This window comes from Monodelphis domestica, chromosome 2, assembly GCF_027887165.1.
Source record: "Monodelphis domestica isolate mMonDom1 chromosome 2, mMonDom1.pri, whole genome shotgun sequence".
In the NCBI taxonomy this organism is placed as follows: Eukaryota; Metazoa; Chordata; class Mammalia; order Didelphimorphia; family Didelphidae; genus Monodelphis; species Monodelphis domestica.
In genome coordinates, this window is record NC_077228.1 from 251,709,463 (window position 1) to 251,737,454 (window position 27,992).

The 27,992-nt window shown below is 36.3% G+C and overlaps 1 protein-coding gene across 5 annotated transcripts in view; it reads right to left on the reverse strand.

Annotated features, from left to right (window-relative positions):
• Positions 1-27,992, reverse strand: part of METRNL (meteorin like, glial cell differentiation regulator) — a 99,231-nt gene that overhangs the window by 37,012 nt on the left and 34,227 nt on the right. The window contains exons 1-2 of one of the 5 annotated variants that reach the window (XM_007483422.3): positions 24,477-26,946; positions 18,132-18,520 (exon numbers count right to left, since the gene is read on the reverse strand). In XM_007483422.3, coding sequence (XP_007483484.1) covers positions 18,132-18,520; positions 24,477-24,634 — 547 coding nt within the window. In that variant the 5' untranslated portion in view covers positions 24,635-26,946. Of the gene's footprint in view, positions 1-18,131; positions 18,521-24,010; positions 24,126-24,145; positions 24,223-24,476; positions 26,947-27,992 lie in introns of those variants that run through there. The other 4 variants (XM_001374162.5, XM_056814258.1, XM_056814259.1 and 1 more) reach the window with 4 other exon arrangements.

Here is a 27,992-nt window from a genome sequence, read left to right on the forward strand (position 1 = left end):
AGCAGCTTCAAGAGTTCTCAAATCAGAGATGATAAGGGGATTGTGTAACTGGTCAAAAAGGGATTACAAAGGCCTACTGTGCTAATACTGGGCATAAGACTGAGCACTGTTTGGCAAGTACATTGCCTATACCCACTTTGAGGTGAAAGTTCCAAGGTGGAAAGGATAACTTTTGAGAACATGGGTCCTTAAGAGCAATATTGCTTAAGGCTGGAAGGGATAAGGATCCTATACTATGTAAAGACCAGAGTGCAGACCAGGAGAGTGGTGACCCTAACTCTCCTCAGATGCCTCAGATTTCAAAACATCCAAAATTTGTAATCCTCCAATACTAGCTCTGAAAATAATAGTGGGGGAAATATTTGAAGCTTAAGACAGAGTCTCACTCCTATTACCCCCAAAATAGAAACTAACTAAAAATATAAGATTCAAAGTCAAGAAATAGGCTGGAAAAAATTAACAAATAACAAAAGTAACCTGACTACAAAAATCTATAGCGCATGGGCAGCTGGGTGGCTCAGTTGATTGAGAGCCAAGCCTAGAGATGGGAGGTCCTAAGTTCAAATCTGGCCTCAGACACTTCCCAGCTGTGTGACCCTGGGCAAGTCACTTAACCCCTATTGCCTAGCCCTTACCACTCTTCTGCCTTGGAAGCAATACCTAGTATTGATTCCAAGATGGAAGGTAAGGGTTTAAAAAAATTAATAAAATAAAAATTAATAAAATAATAAAATAAAAATCTATAGCAACAGGGAATATCAAGATACAAACAGATCAAAATACTTGCAAGCAAAAAAAAAAGTGAATAAGACAGAAACCCCAAAAAACTTTCTGGAAGACCTTTTAAAAAAAAGGTTTGTAAAATCGAATGAGTAGTAGATGAAAATTTGGGAAAAGAAATGAGATCATCTGCAATAAAATTATGAAAAGAAAATTAACAGCTTGGTAAGAGAAGTCCAAAAAATATTGAAGAAAATAATGGCTTGTAAAACAGAATTGGCCATATGGTAAAAGATACAAAACCTCAACGAAGGAAAGAATTCCTTAGAAAGCACAATTGACCAAATGGGAAAAGTTCTTTAAAAATTAAAATAGGGCAAGTAGAAGCTAATGATTCCATGAGATATCAAGAAACAATAAAACAAAATCAAAAGAGGAAAAAAATAGAAGAAACCATGAAACATCTCCTTGGAATAAATAATTAACATAGAAAATAGTTCAAGGAGAGATGATTTAAGAATTATTGGACCACCTGAAGTCATGATCAAAAAAAGAGCCTAGAAGCTGTTGATTGTAATTTCTTATTTCTTTTTCTGTTGCTTTCTCATATTTTTTCCTTCTTTCCCCCCTGTCATTGGCTGTATTCTTGCTCCTCTGTTTATTTGCTAGATCTGTTGGTGTGGGCTATTCTGTTCTGAAGGGGCTTCTCTGCTCTGCTCTGCCCCCACCTCTTAAAAGAGTTCCCAAAATGAATATTCATTGGTAATAGTATGGCCAAACTCAAGAGTTCCCAGGTAAAGGAAAAAATATTACAAGTACACAAAAAAAAGCAATAAAAATTTCATGGGGCCACAGTCAGGATCAAAAAATATTGAACAGTTTCTACTTCAATGTATTGGAGGACTTGGAATATGATATTTCAGAAGCAAAGGAGCTAATACTGCAACCAAGAATAATCTCTCCAGTAAAATGAAATGTATTCCTTTGGGGGGGGGGGGAACTGAATGGATATTTAATGAAATATAAAACTTTCCCTGACATCTTAGATCTCAAAGATAAAATAGAAATTTGAAGAATCCACTGATCACCACTTTAAAGAAATCCCAAAAAGAAAATTCCTAGGAATATCATAGCCAAACTTCAAAGCTTCCAGGTCAAGGAGAAAATACTGCAAGCATTCAGAAAGAAACAATTCATACACCATGGAGCCACATTCAGGATCACCCAAGATTTAGCAGTCATCATGTTGAAGGAGGAGAAAGGTTGGTATATGCTATTCTGTAAAGCAAAGGAGCTAGGAATGCATTCAAGAATAACAAAAGGCCAAGAATATCAAAGAAATTAATGAAAAAGAAATGGGAAAGAAGGTAAACTAGTGGTATCAGATCTTAATCAGATCTTATAAAGTGGTAATCATCAAAACAATAGAGGGAGTACACTATACACAGTAACAAATGACCATAATAATCCAAGGTTTGAGTGCAAGAATTCACTGTTGACAAAAATTGCCAGGGAAAATAGAATATAATCTGGTAGAGCCTAGGTCTTTATCTTACTTCATATATACCAAGATATGATCAAAATGAGTACATGGTTTACACATAAAAGATGACACCATAAACAAATTAAGGGAGGATGGACTAGTTTACCTGTAAGACCTATGAATAAAGGAAGCGTTTATTTCCAAACAAGAAATAGAAATGAACACAGGAAATAAAGTGGATAATTTCAATTACATGAATCTAAAAAAAATATTTGCACAAACAAAACTAATGCAGCCAAAATTAGAAGGAAAACTAGAAACTAGGAGGAATTTTTATATTAGGTTTCTCTGAAATAAAAATTTAATTTCTTAAATATATAGGGAACTGATTCCAATTTATAAAAATACTAAACATTCCCCAATTGATAAATGGCCAAAGGATATAAACAGGCAGTGTTCATAAGAAGATATCAAAGCTATCAACAGCTATCAATATATGGAAATATACTCTAAGTCACTATTGATTAGATACATGCAAACTAAAACACCTTTGAAGTCATTTAACCTCACACCTATCAGTTGGCTAACCTGAAAGAAAAGGGAAATGATATATACTGGAATGGATATGGAAAAATAAGTATACTAATGTATTGTCAGTGGAGTAGAGAACTGGTCCAAACATTGTAGAGAACAATTTGGAATGATGCCCAAAAGGCAATAAAATTGTGAATGAATGTAACAATATTACTACAAGGTCAGCATCGCTGACCAATATATACAAAAATATTTGTAGCAGTTCTTTTGGGGGTAGAAAAAAATTGGAGGGTAGAAAAAAATCCCCCAATTGGGTTTTGGCTGAATGAATTGTAGTATAGGATCGTGATGATTATTGTGCTCTAAGAAATGACAAGGGGGGTGGTTTCAGAAACACCTAGGAAGATCTTCATGAACTGATGCAGATTGAAGTGAGCAGAACCAAGACATCGTTGCATGTAGCAATACAATATTGTTATGATGACCAACTGTGAAAGTCAACTACTCTGATCAGCATGATGACCCAAGAAAATTCCAAAGGCCTCATGCACCTCCAGAGAGAAGACTAATGAATTCTGAGTGCAAATCAAAGTATGATTTTTCCATTTTCTTTATTTTTCTTGCTTTTGTTTTTCTGCAACATGCCTAGTATGGTGTTTTCCATTACTTCATACGTATGATTGATATTATACTGCCTGCCTTCTCAATGAGTGGGATAGAGGTGGAAGGATGGGAGAGAATTTGGAACTTAAAAAAAATTTTTTTTAATGTTGAAAGTAAATCTAAAATTAAAAAAAAAGAATTAATGGATCAAAAAACAAATTATAGAAATAATTTATTTAAAGAAAATGACAAAGATAAAACCACTAACCAAAACTTTGGGAATTCAGCCAAAGCAGTAAAAAACTAAAGCAATATGAAGAAAATTTTCTATCACTAAATCATTTTCATCAACAATAAAAAAATGAACAAATTAATGAATTCGGCATTTGAAATTCTGGAAATCAAAGAGATCAAGACATCATATGGAATAAATCTAAGGTACTGTTTTACAAATATTATCTCATTTGATACTTACAACAACCCTGTGAGGTATCTACTAATATCCCCATTTTACAGTTGAAGAAACTGAAGCAAGGTTAAATGATTATCTTCAAGGTCACAAAAGTAGCTAGTAATGTGAGGCTATATTTGAACTCAAGTTTTTTTCAGGTTTATAGGAGACAGTAATTCAAATGAAATTCCTCTCTTGGAAGACTTCATTTTAGGATCCAAATCAGGGCCTTTCAATAGCAAGAGACTTGGTTTTACATTTAGCCAACATACTAAATAAATGTATTCCATACCTACTTCTCATAGCACCCTTGCTAAACCACCCAAGCTCTTACATTAAACTAAATCCATATACAAGGTTACAAGGTAATCACCACTCCTACACAACCCTCACCACTCTTCACTGTGTCCAAAACTCAGCTCCATTTCAGGCAACCAAACTTTATCCTAATTATTTCTCATCTTTTTTTCCCCTATTCCTTGGCTTCAATAGAAACCTAGCTCTCATTTGACACTACCACATCCTCTTTTTGTCCTTTATTTTCCTTCCATGAACATTTACACCTATGAAAATGTAGTGACCTCTTCTTTGTACCAATGCAAGATCACTCAAATGATAAATCTTTTTTCTTTTTTAGAAGGTCATGAATCCCATCTATATCAACCATCTACAATCATTGCCAGTTCTGTCTACCTCAAAGAAGATATTCATGTTGATATTGCCAAGAGTTCTCAGCACTTTTTTTCTGCATTCTGCTTCTTTTCTAGCGTTGTGAATCTCTCTTACAACACTCTCTTCCTCTAGCTTTCTAAGAAGCAAAGATCTCCCTAGCCCGAAAATGTTTCAATGTCTCTACTACTCTGACCCTATTTCTGTTCTTTTCACTGCCAAACAAGTCCATTATCTTATTGTCTTTATCCAATACTTAATAGAATTTGTATGAATTTAATATAAATTGTACTCCCTTATTCTCCTTGAAAATCCATTTTGATCAGTACGAGCCCCACCCTCTTACTGGGTGGGTATCTATGGGAGGATGCCAGAGGTCTCGTGGCTCCCTGGCTACCAAAAGAGGCTGGTCCCAAGTCCCATGTGACTCCTGGCCTGAAACACTGGGTTCTGACTCAGACTTAGGTCAAGACTGTCCAACCAGGGAGATGTGACATCATTGGCCTTATAAAAAAGGGGAATGAGGAGGCTCTCAGTCTTTTTTCAGGTCTAGAGACTTGCTAAGTGGGGTGAGTGATGACTGACAGAAGTTGGCAGACTGAGATTAATTAGGAGCTGTAAGGTGAGCATATGATTTTCTCTCCTGTTCTCTCTCTAATCTTTACTAATAAATAATTATAAATTAATAATATAGTCTCCAGAAAACTTAATCATAACAAGTTAATTAGATGGCATACATGGCTGAGCTTGAAGGCAGAAAGATGTCAGTTCAAGTCACTTTAGGCACTTGCTACCTATATGACTCTGGGCAAGGAAATCTCTCAACCTCAGTTTCCACAAATGAAAAATGAAGTTGTTGGATTTTATTGCCTCTAAGGTCCCTTAAATCCCAAAATTCATGATCCTATAATGACCTTTACTTTACCTTACTTAACCTACCATAAGACTATTTCCTCACAAGGTCACTAGAGACTTCCATAACGCTAAATTTATCTTTCCTTCTCATTATTATTGAACCCCTAAAATTTGAAAGTATTAAGTCCACTTCTCCTTGAAATACTTTCCAAACTTGGCATCTATGATGGTGCAATAATCCTGGTTCTTCTGTTTCTTTCTCAGACTCCTGTTGCACCATAGTGAATATTCCCCAAGGTTCACTCCATAGTCAACTACACTTTATTTAGTCTTTCCTTGGTAATTTCAATCATTTTCATGGTTTCAGTTGTTGCTTTGTGTTGATGGAGAGAGGGATCAAGAGTCTGACCTCACACCTTGTGTCTTCCATCTCCTGAAGATACTGTTCCTCCCAAAGGAAAGAAACAAGGGGCCGAAATGAACATCTGCCCCTAAAAGTCTTCTACCTTTCCCAAAGTAATGATTTTCACCTATGCCAGTACAAGGCAATTTTCACCTCCTGCTGCCCACCCAATCTCTTAACTTGGAGTTGGAGAAGCTCCAATACTTTTTTAAAAAGCTACTCGTTGATATCAGACACCTGTCCTTTGAGGGAAGAGGAAAGCTGGTAGAGAATGGGACTTCTCTCTCTTACAGTGCAAGTTCAATTTCCATCCCCTATTGTGTACTCTTCTTATGTAATCTCCATCCTTCAGAGGAAAGAATAGTGAAGCAGGTCCTTTCATGTGACCTTGTCATTCTACTAAAACTACTCACTCCAAAATTACTAATGATTCCTTAGTTTCCAAAACCAAGAGCTATTTCTTAATCATCATTTTTCTTCTAAGAAACAAAGTAGTGGATCAAAGTGGATCACTTAAACTGCAGTAATAAACAACAATAGTAAATTAGAGTTTGACAAACCCAAAGATCCAAGGTTTTAAAAGAAGAATCTACTATTCAACAAAAATTGCTGGGAAAACTGGAAAAAAGTATGGCAGAAATTAGGCATAGACCAATATTTCATGCCACATACCAAGATAAAGTCAAAATGGATATATGACTCAGAAATAAAGGTGATAGCATAAACAAATTAAGAGAGTACAAAATAGTTTTTTTTCTCTGTCAGATCAATAGATAAGGGAAGACTTTATGACCAAACATGACATTATGATAACTCTGACTACATTAAGTTAAAAAGATTTTGCACAAACAAAACCAATGCAACCAAGATTAGAAGGGAAACAACAAACTGGGGAGAAAATTTTGTAGCAAGTGTCTCTAACAAAGGCCTCACTTCCCATATATACAGATAACTAATTCAAATTTATAAGAATGCAAGGAATTCCACAAGTGATAAATTATTAAAGGATATTAATAGGTAGGCAGTTCTCAGATGAAGAAATTAAAAGAATCTTTAGTCATATGAAAAAATGCTCCAAATCACTACTAAAGAAACACAAATTAAAACAACTCTGAATTATTGCCTCACACTCATCAGTTTGGCTAATATGACAGTAAAGGAAAATGATAAATGTTGGAGGGAATGCAGAACCAATGGAGTTATAAGCTGATACAATCATTCTGGATTGCAATTTGGAGCCATGCCCCCAAAATCATAAAATCGTGCATACCCTTTGATCCAGCACTATCACTGGTAGGTCTGTACCCAAAGAAATCAAAGACAGTGGGAAAAGACCAACTTGTACAAAAATATTTATAGCAACCCATTTTGGGTGGCAAAGAATTTAAAACTTAAGGAATTGGGAAATGAACAAGTTGTGGCATATGTTTATAATACAGTAACAGTAATAATATACAATTATGAGCAACTCTAAATGACTATCAGCAATACAAAGATCCAAGATAATTTCAAGGAACTCATGGAAAAAAAAAGGCTATCCACCACCACAGAAGAAACTAATGGAATCTAAATGCAGATTGAAGCACACATTTCTCCACTTTATTTCCTTCATGCATTTTTCTCTATTATAAAAGCAATATGTGCCTTCTTTTACAATATGACAAATCTAGAAATATATATTGCATGATAATACATATACAACCTATATCATATTACCTGCCAATTCAGGAAGAGGGGAAAGGTAGGAGAAAGGGAGAGAATATGGATCATAAAATGTTAGAAAATTATTTTTTAAATTGTATTTACATGTAATCTGGAAAAAATACAAAATAAACTTAGGCAGGGATTGGTGCTTTGGGGGCAAACAGTGGGTAAAAAAAGAATCATTTCCCTTGACCTCTTTGCAGCCTTTGATACTGTTGATCTCTCTTTCCTCCTTGATCCTCTCTTCTAAGTTTTCACGATTTCACTTGGTGATCACATCAGATCCCATGGATTTAATTACCATCTCTATGCTGATATCTTTCAAATCTGCTTTTCTGGCCCCAACCTTTCTTCTTACTTCCAAATGCTAATCTTCAACTACCTTTCAGATATTTCAAACTGGATGTTAAGTAGATATCTTAAACTCACAACACATCTTTCTCCCCAAACCCTCTTCCCGTTTTTTCATTCCCTCTTACTTTAGAGGGTAATACCATCTCCCAAATCCTTCAAACTCACAACCTAGGAGTTACCCTTGATGCCTCATAATCTCTCACCTTCCATATCCAAGCTGTTGCCATGGCCTGTCAATTTTACCCTTGCAACATCTTTCATATATATAAATATCTCCTTCTTTTCTCTGACACCATTATCATTTTAGTGCAGGCTCTCATCACTTCAAATAGTACTATTGCAATAACCTACTAGTGGTTCTGTATGACTCAAGTCAATCTATCCTTCCCCAAAATCTATCTAGCCCCCAAAGTGATTTGCCTGACTCTCAATTCCATGAACCACACAGCTCTTCCCAATTGATTTATTTTCTACCACTTACTTCTTGCCTGTCTGTTTTTCTATTCCCTCCATAATTTGTCATCATTCAATCCAAATTTACCTCCCACTCTACATTCTAGACAGTAGAGTTTCCTCACTAACACATGAATATACAATTCAAAACAAAAAAACATTCAGGTAATAGCCATTAAATACAAATTCCAGGCACTGGATATACAAAGATGAAATAAATGGGAAAGGGTATAGAATATATGTATCCTAGGATACAAAGCAGAATGAAATAGAATTAAAGAAAAGAGGCATTTTAGCAGGCAGAATTTTGAGGAGTACAGGGAACCAGGGGTTAGGCCTAGAGAAAAGATATGAACCTTGAAGAAGATAAGACCAGAATGTGAAAAGATAATCTCTTTCATCTATGTTAAATATATCAAGGGAAATATTTTAAGGTTGGTTGAAAGGAAAAGTGTGTTGGAGAGTGTAAAGGGCTATTCCCTCTAATTTTGTTCTTATTATTGTCCTTCCCTGAACTGATGATCAATTTGCCAATTCTATCCTTCAAAAACTAGCTCCACCATTTCCATTGAATTGTCCCTGATGAATCCTGCAGCCCTTGCTGGACTACCCTTGCCACTATATCAGAAAACTAATCACTTAAATAGACTAGTATAGGTATTACACCATGTCTTTCCATTTAAAACTGTAAGATTCTTGAGAGAAGAGGGACCAGTTTTAACACATGCACTTCTTTCAAGCCTCTCCACTGTGCCTGCCATTTTGAAGAACTATTAGAAGCTCACTGCTTATTCAACGATCATTTTGGCAAGAGAAAAATTTTAGAAGGAAAGGTAATAGTTTGGAAGGCAAAGTATCAATTCCAAATATTATAATATTCTCCAGCAAAAGAAAATATATTAAATGATTTAGATGAAAGAGGAAGTAGCACTTTAACAATTTCTAATAAAGTAACATCTGTTTTAAAAAAGAAAACTTTAGAAAAGAATATTTTGGTAAGCCAAAATTACTTTGAAAGTGAAAAAATTAATGAGCCAGATGGAGCAAAATGAATTAAGTGACTCTGGGAGAAAAATAATATCTTAGCTAATTTGTTTTAAGTAACAAAAATATATCACCTCTCAATTAACATATGTTATAGTATTTAAATATCTCTTGCCATTAAACTAGTAATCACAGTCCTCTTTGTAAATAAATGTTGTTATATTTAGCACTTCAAAGGTGATAAACTTTGGGCAAGGTTTCTGTATTACCACATTTGAACAATGACATTTAAGTAGAGGGAAGGAATAAAAATCAGGGAGAAAGAAAACTCAGATGTTTATGTTTCTGTCTCATTTACAAATACTGAAATACACTGATTGTAGAAAGAATTCTTCAAAAGAGGATTTAAAATTTTTTTTTTAAATATCAGTTTGTATATAAGCTTTAAAAATAAGCTTTGTAACTTCCGGTCAAGATGGCGGCTTAGAGAAAGCTAAAGTTCAGATCTCCGGAAACCCTTCCCTACCAAACTGAAACTATATGCTCCTAGGGCACCGAAATTCAAAACGAACAACAACATAGACCCCGAGAATCCTCCTCCTGGACCTGGATCAAAAGGTACGCCCCTCCCCAAAAGCCAGAACCCGAGATCACTTGGACCTAAGGGGTAAGCAGAAGGAAGGTCCCAGGACCCATCCCCCCCAACCCAGAGTGCTGAGTCCAAGGCAGCAGAGGGAACCTCAGAGCCTCAGGGCCGGTTATTCTGAAGGACACTTCCTGAAAACACACTGACTCAGTTGAAGGGGCACCCAACACAGACAGCAGGGAAACAGAGAGAGACAGGGGGAGCCTGTAACCCCTGGCTGGATCCTTCCATCCAAGTCTCACAGAAGGTCCTTGCCTCAGGGCATACTCAGTTCAACCCAGTGAAAGTTAATCCTATCAGGAGCCCTCTGAGCTCCAGGAAGCCTCGCGCCCCTCCCCCCCCCCCCCCAGAGTGCAGGCTCTTCTGGCCAGCAAGGGAATTTAAACACCCCGCGGAGAGTGCCGAGCCAGGCTCAGAGAGTGGAAGTAGGGCAACGGAGAAGTATCGGGATGGAACTGAGGGGGGCAGTAACACGGAAACACCAGCAATTCCTGGCTTCCCCGGGAAGACAGAACAGCTGAGGAGAACAGACAATTTGCCTAGGGCTAAAACCTCTGAACACCAGACAGAGATAAGAAAAGCTAGACCTTCCCACTCAGATAGAGATGGCAAACTCCCCAGAAGCACAAAAGCCTCAAAATTCCAAAAAAAAAACAAGAAGGGGGTGAATTTGGACACATTTTATGGAGCAAAAATACAAAATACAAAGGAGAGAGAAGAGGAAACACAAGCAAATGCTCCAAAACCTTCCAAAGGAAATGGAAACTCTCCACAAACCCATAAAGAATTTGAATCAGAAAGGATCAAAAAGATGGCAGCCTTCTGGGAGGAAAAGTGGGAAATAAAGCAAAAGAAATTCATGCATCTACAAAACCAGTTTGACCAAAGTGAAAAGGAAAACCAGGCTTTAAAGGTCAAAATTAGGCCACTCGAAGACAACAAGCAAGAATTAATAAAGCAAAGCCAAAAGACCAAGAAATTAGAAGAGAACATAAAATAGCTCACTGACAAGGTCATAGACTTTGAAAATAGAGGGAGAAGAGACAATTTAAGAATAATTGCACTATCAGAAAAGCCAAAAATAAACAGCAAATTCAACATCGTAATACAAGATATAATCAAAGAAAATTGCCCAGAGATCCTAGAACAAGAGGGCAATACAGGCACTGAAAGAGTTCACAGAACACCCTCTACACTAAATCCCCAAAAGACAACTCCCAGGAATGTAATTGCCAAATTCCAAAGCTTTCAAGCAAAATAAAAAATCTTACAAGAAGCCAGAAAAAGACAAATTAGATATAAAGGAATGCAAATCAGGGTCACACAAGACCTTGCAATTTCTACTCTGAATGATTGTAAGGCATGGAACATGATTTTCAGAAAGGCAACAGAGCTGGGCCTTCAACCAAGAATCAGCTACCCATCAAAACTGACTATATACTTCCAAGGGAAAGTATGGGCATTCAACAAAATAGAAAATTTCCAAGTTTTTGCAAAGATAAGACCAGAGCTCTGTGGAAAGTTCGATATCGAAAAACAAAGAGCATGGAATATCTGAAAAGGTAAATATGAAGGAAAGGGGAAAGGAGAAAAATATTATCTTTTTCTTTTACTCAAACTCTCTTCTACAAGGACTACATTTATATCAATCTATGTATATTAACATGTGGAGAAAATGTAATGTGTAAATAGGGGGAAAAGAAAGACCAAATAGAATAATCTTTCTCACACAAAGATTCACACGGGAAGGGGAGGGGAAGAAAACTCCTATGAGAAGGAGAGGAAGAGAGTTTTTACTTAAACCTTACTCTCAGGGAAATCAACTCTGAGAGGGAAGAACATCCAGATCCATTGGGATCTTGAATTCTATCTTACCCAAGAAGGGAAGGGAGAAGGGAAAACCAAGGCGGGGGGGAGGGAACACAAAAAAGGGAGGGAAGAAGAGGGGGAAGGGGGAGGGAAAAAACGGAGGGACTAGAAAGGGAAACATATCAAGGGAGGGGACAAGGGGGACTGATTTAAAGCAAATCACTGGACTAAAAGGTAGGGCTGAAGAAGAAAGTTTAGAATTAGGGAAGGGTATAAAAATGCCAGGGAGTCCACAAGTGACAGTCCTAACTTTGAACGTGAATGGGATGAACTCACCCATAAAATGCAGATGAATAGCAGAATGGATTAGAATCCAAAACCCTACCATATGTTGTCTTCAAGAAACACACATGAGGTGGGTTGACACCCACAAGGTCAGAATTAAAGGATGGAGTAAGACCTTCTGGGCCTCAACTGACAGAAAGAAGGCAGGAGTGGCAATCATGATATCTGATAAAGCCAAAGCAAAATTAGACCTGATCAAAAGGGATAGGGAAGTTAATTATATTTTGTTAAATGGGACTTTAGATAATGAGGAAATATCACTAATCAACATGTATGCACCAAATAAGATAGCACCCAAATTTTTAATGGAGAAACTAGGAGAATTGAAGGAAGAAATAGACAGTAAAACCATATTAGTGGGAGACTTGAACCAACCATTATCAAATTTAGATAAATCAAATCAAAAAATAAATAAGAAAGAGGTAAAAGAAGTGAATGAAATCTTAGAAAAATTAGAATTAATAGACATATGGAGAAAAATAAATAGGGATAAAAAGGAATACACCTTCTTCTCAGCACCACATGGCATATTCACAAAGATTGACCATACATTAGGTCACAGAAACATAGCACACAAATGCAGAAAAGCAGAAATAATAAATGCAGCCTTTTCAGATCACAAGGCAATTAAAATAATGGTACATGGAAAACCAAATCAAAAACTAATTGGAAATTAAACAATATGATACTCCAAAATTGGTTAGAGAACAAATCATAGAAACAATTAATAATTTCGAGGAAAATGACAATGGTGAGACATCCTTTCAAACCTTTTTGGGATGCAGCCAAAGCAGTAATCAGACATACATTCATATCCCTGAGTGCATATATTAACAAACAAGGGAGAGCAGAGATCAATCAATTGGAAATTCAAATAAAAAAAACTCAAAAGCGATCAAATTAAAAACCCCCAGCAGAAAACCAAACTAGAAATCCTAAAAATTAAGGGAGAAATTAATAAAATCGAAAGTGATAGAGCTATTGATTTAATAAATAAGACAAGAAGCTGGTACTTTGAAAAAACAAACAAAATAGACAAAGTACTGGTCAATTTAATTAAAAAAGGAAAGAAGAAAAGCAAATTAACAGCATCAAAGATGAAAAGGGGGACATCACCTCAGATGAAGAGGAAATTAAGGCAATCATTAAAAATTACTTTGCCCAATTATATGGCAATAAATATACCAACCTAGGAGATATGGATGAATATATACAAAAATACAAACTGCCTAGACTAACAGAAGAAGAAATAGAATTCTTAAATAATCCCATATCAGAAATTGAAATCCAACAAGCCATCAAAGAACTTCCTAAGAAAAAATCCCCAGGGCCTGATGGATTCACCAGTGAATTCTATCAAACATTCAGAGAACAGTTAATCCCAGTACTATACAAACTATTTGATATAATAAGCAAAGAGGGAGTTCTACCAAATTCCTTTTATGACACAAGCATGGTACTGATTCCAAAACCAGGCAGGTCAAAAACAGAGAAAGAAAACTATAGACCAATCTCCTTAATGAATATAGCTGCAAAAATCTTAAATAGGATACTAGCAAAAAGACTCCAGCAAGTGATCAGAAGGGTCACCCATCATGATCAAGGAGGATTTATACCAGGGATGCAGGGCTGGTTCAATATTAGGAAAACCATCCACATAATTGACCACATCAACAAGCAAAACCAACAAGAACCACATGATTATTTCAATAGACACAGAAAAAGCCTTTGATAAAATACAACACCCATTCCTATTAAAAACACTAGAAAGCATAGGAATAGAAGGGTTGTTCCTAAAAATAATAAACAGTATATATCTAAAACCATCAGCTAATATCATCTGCAATGGGGATAAACTAGATGCATTCCCAATAAGATCAGGAGTGAAACAAGGATGCCCATTATCACCTCTACTATTTGACATTGTACTAGAAACACTAGCAGTAGCAATTAGAGAAGATAAAGGAATTGAAGGCATCAAAATAGGCAAGGAGACCAAGTTATTGCCCTTTACAGATAACATGATGGTCTACTTAAAGAATCCTAGAGATTCAACCAAAAAGCTAATTGAAATAATCAACAACTTTAGAAAAGTTGTTAGGATACAAAATAAACCCTCATAAGTCATCAGCATTTCTATACATCTCCAACACAGCGCAGCAGCAGGAACTAGAAAGAGAAATCCCATTCAAAATCACCTTAGACAAAATAAAATACCTAGGAATCTATCTCCCAAGACAAACACAGGAACTATATGAACACAACTACAAAACACTCTCCACACAACTAAAACTAGACTTCAGCAATTGGAAAAACATTAACTGCTCATGGGTAGGACGATCCAATATAATAAAAATGACCATCCTACCCAAACTTATCTATCTATTTAGTGCCATACCCATGAAACTTCCAAAAAATTTCTTTACTGATTTAGAAAAAAACATAACAAAGTTCATTTGGAATAACAAAGAATCAAGGATATTCAGGGAAATAATTAAAAAAAATACAAAGAAAGGGATGCTTGCAGTCCCTGACCTTAAACTATATTACAAAGCAGCAGTCATCAAAACAATTTGGTACTGGCTAAAAGACAGAAAGGAGGATCAGTGGAATAGACTTGGGGCAAGAGACCTCAGCAAGACAGTATACGATAAACCCAAAGATCCAGGCTTTTGGGACAAAAATCAAGTATTCGATAAAAACTGATGGGAAAATTGGAAGACAGTGTGGGAGAGATTAGGAATAGATAAACACCTCACACCCTACAGCAAGATAAATTCAAAATGGGTGAATGACTTAAACATAAAGAAGGAAACCATAAGTAAATTGGGTAAACACAGAATAGTATATATGTCAGACCTTTGGGAGGGGAAAGTCTTTAAAACCAAGCAAGACATAGAAAGAATCACAAAATGTAAAATAAATAATTTCAACTACATCAAATTAAAAAGCTTTTGTACAAACAAAACCAATGTAACTAAAATCAGAAGGGAAACAACAAATTGGGAAAAAATCTTCGTAGAAACCTCTGACAAAGGTTTAATTACTCAAATTTATAAAGAGCTAAATCAATTGTACAAAAAATCAAGCCATTTTCCAATTGATAAATGGGCAAGGGATATGGATAGGCAGTTCTCAGATAAAGAAATCAAAACTATTAACAAGCACATGAAGAAGTGTTCTAAATCTCTTATAATCAGAGAGATGCAAATAAAAACAACTCTGAGGTATCACCTCACAACTAGCAGATTGGCTAATATGACAGCAGAGGAAAGCAGTGAATGCTGGAGGGGATGTGGCAAAGTTGGGACATTAATTCATTGCTGGTGGAGTTGTGAACTGATCCAACCATTCTGGAGGGCAATTTGGAACTATGCCCAAAGGGCAATAAAAGAATGTCTACCCTTTGACCCAATCATAGCACTGCTGGGTCTGTACCCCAAAGAGATAATGGAGAAAAAGACTTTTACAAGAATATTCATAGCTGCGCTCTTTGTTGTGGCCAAAAATTGGAAAATGAGGGGATGCCCTTCAATTGGGGAATGGCTGAACAAATTGTGGTATCTGTTGGTGATGGAATACTATTGTACAAAAAGGAATAATAAAGTGGAGGAATTCCATGGAGACTGGAACGACCTCCAGGAAATGATGCAGAGTGGGAGGAGCAGAACCAGGAGAACATTGTACACAGAGACTAATACACTGTGGTATAATCGAATGTAATGGACTTCTCCATTAGTGGCGGTGTAATGTCCCTGAACAATCTGAAGGGATCTAGGAGAAAAAAACACTATTCATAAGCAGAGGACAAAATGTGGGAGTAGAAACACCGAAGAAAAGCAACTGCCTGACTACAGCAGTTGAGGGGACATGACAGAGGAGAGACTCTAAACGAACACTCTAATGCAGATACTAACAACATGGCAATGGGTTCGAATCAAGAACACATGTGATACCCGGTGGAAATACACGTCGGCTATGGGGGTTGGGGGGAGGAAAAGAAAATTATCTTTGTCTTTAATGAATAATGCTTGGAAATGATCAAATAAAATATTATAAAATAAAAATACATTAATTAAGACAAAAAAAATAAACTTTGTAAGTCTTGGTCCTATCTATATAATTTTATCAGCTCTGCCTATCACTCACTGTATGGCAATAAATATTAATAATGTACAAACATTCCCAAGTTCCAGTGTTATAATATAGATATAAATATACAAAATAGAAAATAAATACAACTTTAAAGAAAGTAGTTTATAATTTTTTAAAAAGGTGTACAGAATGGAAATTGAGGGGGGCATTGAAAATTCCAAGGTTTACTCTTTTTTTTTTCAAGAAAACTAGGAAGCCTTTTCAAATGACATGGTTTTTTGAGGAAGAAAACTGTGGCCCCAAAATAAAAAGCTCCAAAGGCAAAAAGTCAAGAAAAGCAAGAAAGCCAAAAAAACCCAAAGCAAAAAGCCCCAACTTAAAGACCACCCCTTATTTATAGAAAAATAAAACCCTGAGGCTAAATAGCATCATCCTGACACATTTACCCCACCAGGGCCAAAAGGAGGTATCCTCCAAATCAACCTCCCCTAGGTCAAGGGTCGGAATCAGGTCCCAATCTATATACAAACATTTTCAGTGCTGGGATGATTGGGAGTGCCTTCCAGAGCGTCCAGCCCACCTGGTCTCCAGGGCAAGCACCCAACCTCCATGCAAACTGCACAGATAGGGTCAGCAACAGGTAAGGGAGTGGGGGAATGCCAAGAATGTAAATCAAAGCAGCCAAGCGTTAAACTGGGGAAGAGAGTTATAGAACAGAGAAGAGGCTATTAAACTAGCCTCTGGTTCATAAAACCTATTCCTATATTACTAGACTCCAGTTTTGAACATTTTTAAACTACAAACTCAAAAGACATCCCCAAATCTGAAAAATAATATAACAAAGACATAAGTTTTTTCAGTGTCAGGCCAAAGGTAATTAAGAGGCCAAATTGTATTCTGAATGGAGTGAGGCAATCCTATCCTGCAAGTAATGCTGTCTCAGAGAGACCAACTTTCCTTAACTCTTTCTGGAGTACTAGGCATATAAATGTTGGAAACATCAATATTGCCAATATATCTGAGAATAACACGATAATTTCTCACTCCACACAAAGGCAACAATTCAGAGGTAGCTATGTGACTCAGTGGATATAGAGCCAGGTCTGGAGACAGGAGGTCTTGGGTTCAAATCTAGCCTCTGATATTGCCTAGCTATGTGACCCTGGGCTAGTATTGAGTGTAAGATGGAAAGTAAGGGTTAAAAAAAAAGTCAACAATTCAAAGCATAGAAGTGCTTCCCTTTTTTGGCTTTCAAAATTATGTCAAGAGTTTTCAAATGAATATATATTTTAGGAACTAGTTTTAAATTAGAATATATGCTTCAACTTAAATATGAGTTTCTATTGGCTTCCACTTACTTTTTCTTCTAAATATACTAGAACATCTTTATAATGTGGAAGAGGAATAATAATTAAGACTCAACTTTACAGATTAACTAACAATCAAAATTTTACTTTTTACTTTTAAGTTAAAATGTTTGTAGGCAGGAGAGAGACAGCATTTATTATTGTTATCACTTGTTAGGATCATAAGATTTAGATTTAGATTTAGAGCTAAATAGTCTAACTCCCTCATTTTACTCAGGAAACAGAGGTTCAGGGAGGTTTAATGATTTGTTCAGGGTCAAATAGCTAGTAAATCATCAGAGTCCTAATTTGATCCCAACGCCTCCAAATCTAGTTAGTGCTCTTTCCCACTGTACTATGATGCTAACATTAAAAATACTGGTAATAGTTCACATTTTACAAAGCACTTTCCTTAAGTATATAATTAGAAAATGTATTATTAACCCTATTCAGTGAGAGACTGATTTGTTCCTGGTCACAGCTAGGAATCAAGAACAAGCCTTCATATATACTATATACTATACTTCCTGACTGCTTGAATTATGGTAAACCAAATCCCTTCCAATAATGAATTATAGTATATAATAATAGTGCTTAGATTTCTTATTATTCTAATAGAATGAAAAAAGAGGTCATTTCTTTCCGTGCCTTGTTACCATTCAATATGACTTACTCACCAGAAGCTGTATACAAATCAGAGACTTCCCTTTTGTTTGTCAACTCATACTGAAAGCCTGTAATCTTCCTGCTAATGTCCTGTTTCAAGGTGGCTTCAACAAACAAAGCCCCTTGGTCAAAGTTGAAACAGTAGACTTTCCTAGGGTTGTGGTCTCCATCTCTGACCAATAGTTTCAGTTCTCCAGTTTTTTCCAAATAAATATTTGCTCCCATGGAGTTCTTGAATGGTTTGATGCAAACTGTTAAGTGTTTATTAGATAATGATACTATGTTTGGTTGAAGATTAATTATTAGTGCTCCAATAGGATACATCCACTCAATGGATCCTTCAGAACAGCGGAGGTAGACCTGTTCAACATCCTTCTTGTGTGCCTCATGAGTCAGCCCACTAAGGAAAGAAAAGAAGTGTTAACCTAGGAATTATTACATAGGACTGGACACAGTATCCATGTGGATCAATACTGTTTGCCAAGGTAGTTTAAATCTAAAAACTGGATCTCTCTCAGTTTCTCTTAACAGTCATTCATCATATATCATCCTTCATATTTTCTGCCTGTACCATTTCTTGGGTTCATGAGTTCCAGATGATTAACTTAAAACTTAAAATAATATTCTCTAATCTTAATTGGTTGAAGTTTCAATAGTCTTGTGTTCAGGTATTTGAAGATTTGGTGAACACATTTGTATTCATATCATTCTGGGTTGGTTTTTTTGTGATCTTGTAAATTTCAGTTGTTTTTATATGCCCTCAAACACTACCTTAGACTTCAACCTTCCAGACTAAAGTCCTCTCCCATCTTTTGAATTTGTCTTCCTATAAGAGCAGCTTTTTCATTTCTTCAATGATTTGGATCCCCATTCTCCAGTTCCATTAGGTCTTTTCTCAAGAAGTAATGACCACACTCTATATCCTAAAAGTAGATATATCATAATTTTATGAGAGTATGAGAATGTTTTGATAATTTAAAATAATTTTTCAGGCTTTTTGTTATTGTTATTGTAGCAGAACACTACATCAGCATCCTCAGGAAAGAATCTATGGATCTCTTTCAACTCTCAGAATCTGTATTTAATAATTAGAGCCAGAAAGGTAAGTTAGTACCCCCAGACTTAGAAGGAATGAAAATGGAAAGAGGATTTAAGGCATCATGTGATTGATTATGTTAAGAAGTCTAGAAGATGATGAAATTTTTATGTCTTGGCAACTATGGAAGAATGATACCTATGACAGAAAATAGGTAAGTTTGGTGGAGATGCATAGGTGGAAAACAGAAATAAAGGTGAACTTAGTTTTGTACAGGTTTGAATAGGTTAGTTTCCTTCCTTTCTTGTTTACATTGCCTAGTTATATAGACAAAAGAAATTACTTTATTTTCAGAACCACTCTCTGAAAATAGTTTCATTTTTCTATCTTTATAGCTGGCACATATCAAAAATGGTGTTATTGGTCCTAACACTTGAACAGGTGACAACTGAGATTTCAAAACCCTTTTCCTTAATTGCTTTGGAAGGGATAGGGAAGAGAAAGAGAATAAGCATTTATTAAGCAAATACTATATGCCTGGTGATTTACAGATATTATCTCATGTGATCCTTGCAAGAACCTTATTATTATCCATCCCCCTTATACAGTAAAGAAACCGAGGCAGATGGTAGTTATAGTAGCTTGCCTAAAGTCACAGAGCTAGTAAGAGTCTGAGGACAGATTTGATTTTGCTAACTTCGGGCCCAGCATTCTATCCACTGTACCATACATGGAAATGTTATAACCAATAGAAATCAAGTATGAGTGACCATCATAAAGAGTAACCTGTTTTCATATTTTACATTAAATTCAAATCAACATTGTCCATCAGTATTTGCTTCACTTGCTCTCAATATGCTGCTTAGGTTGACTCATAAAAAAGTTATAAAAGGTATGTAAAAGTTAACAAACAAACCTTCAAATTAACAGGAATCTAATAGTATCTGTCAGCTATTTTATCCTCACATTGATAAATGGAACCATATGTACCACATGTGAACTACATATTCTTGGTACTCAGCTTAGTGGTTTTTCTAATGATGTCACATGCTGTTCTACAGATAAGAGACTCCATATTGCAAGTAGCCTTTTTGTTCTCATTTATATTAACCATACGTTGCCTTGATGGCTGACTTTCAGATTGACTGTCGATTTCAATCATTCAAAAAACAGATAAAGTTGTAAGTAGATGGCCAATATAGGCTTCCAAAGGACCTTCCACTTAAAATAACTGGACAATAAAGATTGTAATGAGTCTGGATTGTAAATGTCCTGGAAAGTAAAAAATTCTTTCATGTTTTCTTTAAGAGTAGAAATGTATTCCAGGTTGTCCTAGTAAGTGTTTAATAAACAGCTCTCCAAAAAATGTATGTGACATTTTAAGTTTCCCCATTAACATTTTCTCTGTCACTTTCTTAAATATAGACAATCAACAAAATAATAAATCAAAGCTTGATTTGTAGCATTTTGCTGTTTTCCACAATATATATGGTCATATTAAAATGTTAACAATTGACACCTGTAAGCTAGTACAAGAAGGCTTCAGCACACCCTTTAATGGATTTCTGGAGTAGAACTAGAAGGAGAGACAGCATTTCTCAAACTAAATGATATCCTGACATAGCAGCCAAAGAATTTTAGTGCTAAAAGAGATCTTAGGGATTATTTAGTACCAATCCAAGCTCTAATTTTACAGGTAAAGAAAATAGACTCAGAGTGTTTTGTCCAAGATTACATATGAAGTTAAGTGGACCCTAGGCCTTTTTAAACTGAGTGGCACAGTGGATTTTTAGGCCTGGACCTGAGGTCAAATCCAGTCTCAAAGAGTGACTAGCTGAGTGTTTTTGGACAAGTCACTTAACCTTTAGTAACAGTTTCCTCAACTGTTGAATGGGGATAATAGCAGCACTAAGTTGCTGTAAGAATCAAATGAAATGATATTTGTAAAGCACTTAGTAGACATTTTGCTAGCTATTATTATTCTATCTAGAGGAACATCTGATTCACTGTCTTTTATGGAATCAGAGAGCCAGACATATACTTCTAGAAAAGATGTCTCTGGCAATTGGATTGCGTTATCAAGCATTCATTTATAACAATGCTTTGGGGGATCCCACCATCAACCTTTATCTGCAATAAGGCCCTAAAAAGCTAGACATTCTAGATCAGGAATATCAGCAATTTTCCAAGGATAAAAGCTAAGCAATTTATACTCTACTATCAAAACCCCATCCAATTCCAGTAACTATATGAACAAAGTTTCAGTGATAAAGGTCAAATTCTACAGTTTTGAATAGCAAACAAAGTTGAAATATACTGTATACACCCCTCATAAAGGTCTAATCATGGAAGAAATGACGTACCATTACATATGACAGAGGTAGTTCATAAATTAAAATCTTGAATTGAAGAAACAGAATGTGTTGAGTCCCATAGGATTCTAAAGCCCCCCCTTTCATAAGGACAAAGTTGTTCTCCCTCCTGATCTATTGTTGTATAGGGTCTCAAATGCATGCTTTTTCTTCAGCTCATCTACTTTGTACTCTGAAATCTGAGATACATCACCCATTCACATTTATGCTAAGAATCATATCATAAGGGATCTGGTGGCTGGCTCTTTAGCAAAATCTGAATCTTTCTAATGAGAGAAGTGCTTCCAAACAACTTCTCAAAGTAATTAACTACAACCAGCTACTAAACTATAAAGCCAGATTGCTGGGAGTAAGAGAAATATCTATGTAGATTCTGTTTGTCCAAAAGTGGTTTGTTTTTTTTTTTAATAAAGAACAATAATTTTCCTACACAAATTGAAACTGCATTTTGGAGATATGAAAATGGTTTAAAAGTTCTCCAACTATAAAATCATGTTTGTTTAACAAATTATAACAGGGCAGCTAGGTGGTTCAGTGGATAGAGATCTGGGCCTAGAAACTGGAGGTCCTGGATTCAAATGTGGCCTCAGACACTTCATAGTTGTATGACCCTGGGTAAGTCACATAACCCAATTTGCCTACCCTTTACCACTCTGAGTGTACCAAGATCTGCTGATACTTAGTATTGATTCTAAGATGGAAGGTAAGGATTTTTTAAAAATTAGATCAAAGAAAACCCCCCAAACCTAAAAAATTCCAGTGGTCAGTGAGGGTCAACATAATATCAGACTTATGGTCAACTTTCCATCTGTGTTCTTCAATCAACTAAAAAGGTGTTGGTTTGGAAAACTGTTTTGCTGACTATAGCATAATCTAAGTGATTTTATTCTTTTCCAAAGAGAAACAAAAAATAATAAATTAAAAGAACTCTAAAACCACTGTGAAAAGGTGGCTTTTTTCAAAATGGGATTTGCTTTTCCTCTACCTTACATCCCACAAAAGTAGTAATTTTGTACATTCACTACCAACTCTTAACTTTACCACTACTCAGTCACTTTAAATTTTAAAATGTAACACTGTTTAGTTATGGTAAATTTATTTGGAAAAATATAATAGTCCTGATATTTCAAAATGCTACAAGTATTAAAAACAACCAAGGCAATATCCTACTAAATAACAAGCACTAAAGTTATTTTCTTTAAGGTCATTCTAGTGTTAAATGTTAAAACTTATCAAAACTTAATCTTATGACATATACATAAAAATATACACATATATTGATCTACTTATTTTCACAAATATGATCAGAAAAAGAGGTTGAAGGGAAGAAGTAAAGTTATTTTGGGCTTATTGTATTCTAATATCTTATCTAAAGTTCCTTCTCTATCTAAAATACCCCAGTTAAAGATAATAGTTTATGTAGTGGCATAAAAAATACTTTTCTCACAACTATACATATGTTAATTATGTCCTAGTCATAGTTATTATGTATGCTTATATGTGAACACATATTATCAATGCATACACTAAAAAGCCATTCCCTCCTTACTTTTTTTTTTTAAGATTACAAGAAAGCTGAAAAAACATTCAAAGCAAATTTCACCCAACCCATTCCCATCTCATTCGCTGAATCTATAGCTCTTTTGGAACTTGCTAATGAATAAATCAGGTTTCACCCTTACTAAGTTTTTGCTCATAGAAAAGCAACAAAACAGAACGAACGACACACGCTGTGGATACTTAAACTAGTGGTTTCACGATTCTAGCTATATCCAATATTAACAGTGACCAAAAGTGGCTTTACCTCAGGTGTCCCATCAGATAGTCTAATAAAAGGGCTGGACTGGTTAAAGAGTGGAGAAACTGGCCTTCAGAGGGAACAAAATTTTTTGTTTCCTTTGTGAAACTCACCAATGAAAAGTCTGAGTCTGGGGCCTAGAAATACCGTGTTTAACTCTTCTCTGAAATGGTAATTAGGAATTCTCTTCCCCCTCCCAAAAGAAAGTCACGTAATGAGGGAATGGGAGTGAGTGTGAAGTCCTGGAATTTAAAAGGTCAGAAAGCTACCAAACAAGTTATTTTAGAGTTAAAATTGTAAAAAAAAAAAAAAACTGACAGTGCTATTGTCAGTATAAATGTTCCCACTTTGTCTGACAAAAGTCACCTTTTCCTCTCACCCTGGCCAAGATTTTTCAAAAGTCTAAATATGTCGTTAATTCTTCGCAGAATGTTTATCCACTCGTGTCCTCTGTGCCCAATCCTCTCCCGGGAGTCCCAAGTACTGCAAAGAAGTTGGGGCTGGAGAAGCAGGAAGCTAAGGAACTGAGCACACAGCCTACCGGCCAGAGCTAGAGAACTAAATGAAACTAGAGGCAGTCACAGTAATAAATAATAATAATAATCGCTAACATTTTTACAGAGCTTACTATGTGCCTGACACTGCTAAATACTTTATAATTATTACATTCCCGGAAGTAGCTACCTTTACTCTTCAACAGACATCCAATAAGCTCCCATCCCCATAAGGGCTTCTTTTGTTCTAGTTAAAAGCCGGGTGTTTGAGGGGCTGTATGAATTCGCCTGCCAAGAGAGCGGGGGACCAGCTGGTCTGACTCACAGTGTATGTCCTTGCCACCTCCGCCCCATCGAAATTCCAACCAAACCACCTCATTCCCACCCCGCCAAATAGAGACAGGAAAGGAGGAGGAGGAGGAGGAGGAGGAGGAGGAGGAGGGCCCGGGAGGGAGAAGCTCCAGAACAGCCGACCATGCGTCCTTCCCTCTGTCCTGGGCTAAATGCCCACGAAAGGGGAGAAGAGGGCATCCCACTCCATCGACAGTAAAAGGGTGAAGGGTAAATCCTTTTTCCATCCCCATCTAAAGGGGACAGAAAGATAAAGAAGTCTTTGGAAGGGCGAATTTAAGTATTGTAGGAGTTTAGTTCCTTACCTCCCTTTCCAGTTGCACATATTGCTGGAGTACTGTGCTGAGGCCCCTCTGCACAGCAGCAGCAACAGCAGCAAAAAGAGCAGCAGCAACAGCAGAAGCGGTGATGATAGCCATAGCTGCCTTGCTGGTCCTCGGACCGCCAGTACTATGCCCACCATGCTCCCCCAGCTGCAGTTACAGGCGAACCTGGAGATGCCCTACAAGGCCCCAGCCTGGGGCTTGGGCCCCCTTTTCCCTCCAGACCTCCCACCTCCCCTTTAAAAAACGACTGTGATTCTCAATTTAGGCAGAGCAGCTGACAAGGTACTACAGACAGCTGGATCTGGCCAGAGCAAAGGAGCGAAGAATCCACCAGGATCCAGAGAGGCAGAATGAGCCCCTACATCGTGGAGTAGAAAGAAGGAATAAGTGGTTAGCACACCAGGGTTAGATCTATCTTCTTCCCATCCAGACTATAGACAAGGAGCCTCTTGCAGTAGCAAAGTTCCACTGAACTCTTAGGTCCTAAAGGCAGACTACTGCTGAGGGGCGGAGGCTCACTAAGAGTTCTCCTCCCCCTGCCTCTCCCTCTCTCTCTCCCTGTCCTTCTCTGTCTCTCTGTCTCTCTGTGTTTGTCTCTCTGTTTGTCTCTCTGTCTGTCTGTCTGTCTGTCTGTCTGTCTGTCTGTCTGTCTGTCTGTCTCTCTCTCTCTCTCTTTAAGTCTCTCTCTCCCTCTCTGTGTGTCTCTCTGTCTCTCTCTCCCCTTCTCTTTCTCTTTCTCTCTCTGTAGAAAGTCAAGATTAATGGATCACCAGTATAACTGAAATCATGGAAGATTAAAGAATTCTGGATTTAGAGTGAGAAGACCTGAAGTTAAAATCCTGTTTCTTTTACTAGATATCTATAGACATTTCTCCTACTCAATTTTTTCTTCTGTAAGATGGGGAAGTTGATCTAGATGACTTCTAAGATCCTCTCTACCTCTAAAGGTTATAATGGCTATAAACTCAATAATTGTTGTCATTTTTACATACAAATTCTAAAAGTTCTTTTGGAGAAACAATCTTATTTAATCTTAAAAGCAATCATTTGAAGAAGGTAGTCTAGTTTTTATTATTCCTCTTCAAAAAAAACTTTTAGTCCAGAACTGTGATTTAAAGAATGGAGGAAACTCTTCTTGTGGAAATCCCTTCCTCTTACTTGGATAAAGATCATAACTCTTTTGTTACTTAAAAGCAGAGACATGCTTGGAATGCTGAGAGTTTCAATATCCATAAGTCCTACAGCTAGAATGTCTGGGTCATCACTTGAATCCAAGTTCTTAAAAATAACTTGCTGCCTCTCTTCCTTATTTTACAGATGAGGAAACTGAGGTTAAGTAACTTGATCATACAGCTTAATTCCATGGTCACACAACTACTAAGTGTCAGAGGGGAGATATGAACCTCGGTTTCTTCTTACTCCAAGACCCACATTCTTTCTGTTGCATTATGATATCTCTCAATTGTTCTTATAGCAATTCTGGGGAAAAGAATTCTTCAGTGTAATGACAGAGGATGAATATGGAAATGGAAGCTGTCTTCCCTGTCCAATTGGCTCCATACATCTGAAACCATAGTGATTTCCATGGTGACATGGAGTGACATGGTGGGAAAAGTGCTTCTAACAAAAAACATAGCTGGAAGTTTAAGACTTCCTCTGGCAAATATGCCACTAGTGGAAGTAGATTTAATAGCTTTGAACCAGTTCTTTCTATTAACCAGTTCATATTAACCACTGACTAATGGAAGCAATGCAGTCTTGGAATGAAGTTCTGGGAGCAAAAATATTGACCAAAAAAGATAGGGGTAACTCCCTATGAATAAGCTTCCCTGAAATAGTACCATGTCAGAATTTTACCTTAAGTAGTATAACCAGTTCTACATTGGATAAAATAAACAATTGGTTTTGGTTAAAGCTTGCTGATTCATGGCTATAGTAGTATTCTACTACAATTCTGGTCCTTCCAGTCAGGAAAAAAAAATGCCTTCCCTGCTAAAGTGATCTTCCTTGGGTTCTATATTTATTCTATTTGTATGTATTTATGTATAAGTTGTCTTCTCCATCAAAATATAAGCACAGAGTTAAGTGCTTAATAAATATTGATTGATTTGCTTTGGTATAGAACAGATACAACTGACTCTGAGTAGCAGCAGATATATCTATAGATATAGATATATGAATAAAGAAACTTGTGGCTGGTGTATTTGTTGGAGAGGCAATGCAATGTAGTAGATACAGTACTAAGTTTGGTGTCAGCATGACTAAGTATCACATCCCATCTGTAATCCTGGCTATGTACCCATGAACAAGTCAGTTAACAGCTCTAAGCTCAGTTTCCTCATCTGTAAAACAGCTACCTCACAGAATTCTTGTTGGGTTGCAATAAAATAACCTATGTAAGCACACATTTAAAATGACATTTACTAATTCAACATAAACTGTGGGTTTAATTTAGAGCAGAGATGTCTTAGTGTCTTGCCATCCAAAGCTGGCCCCCAATACTCCTTAGTTCAGCCAAATAAAGATATTTATATATATATATATATATATATATGTATATATATATATATATACATATATATATATATAATACATTTTAAAACAAAGTCAATATCTTGTCTGCAGGGATCCTTATGTATAGATTGTTTGCCCCTATTTTTTTTCGAGTTTCACCTTACTGGTCTAGAGTATTAACCATCAAGAAGCTTCAAATTAGTGTGCTGTATAGACTTCTTGCCTATAAAAAAGGATAGGAATAACTTTGCCTAGTACACTAGTGGCCTATCAAACCAGAAATAAAGACTTCCACAGTACAATGGTGTGCCAATTACTTTGGGACAAGCAATAACTTTGATATAGTTGTATATTGTGACAACAATGGTTGTATGTATGTTTCTACTGGTACCAGACTTACTCAGAACATCTGACCTTGACCAAATAAGACCAGATTGAGACCTTAGTTATTTTCCTAGTTAGTTAACCCCTTCTCCTAGTTTTCTATTAGTTGTGTGCTGGATTTTGTGTAATGCATATGTTTCGTTGTTCTTTTTTGTGGTTTTTAAAAATTCTATCATTTACAAGAATGGATATTACGCCAAGGATACATGCAAAAGTCAAAATCTTAAAAAGCAAACTTTGATAGATATCAAAGTAGTTGTTGATGTGGGAAGTAAAATGTTTCAAGAATCATTAATCCACAAGAAAACGGTAACATTTACAAAGGCACTAAGGAAAGTGGTAAAACAAAAGAAAATAACAGTAACTGATGAACTATAACTGCAAAAGAGCCCAATTAATCCTCAGAAAATACTCAAAACTTTCGGAAGGATCTAGAATCTGGAATAGTTGTTACTGATTTCTCTACAAAGTGGCATAGGCTTCTTGAAGTTGGAACAACAGTGAGAAGACCATTAAAAAAACAGCTGTGACTTCTAGGTTAACATGGCTGCAATCTAGACGCGAATCGCTTCCTCTCCCCGGCACCAAACGAAATAG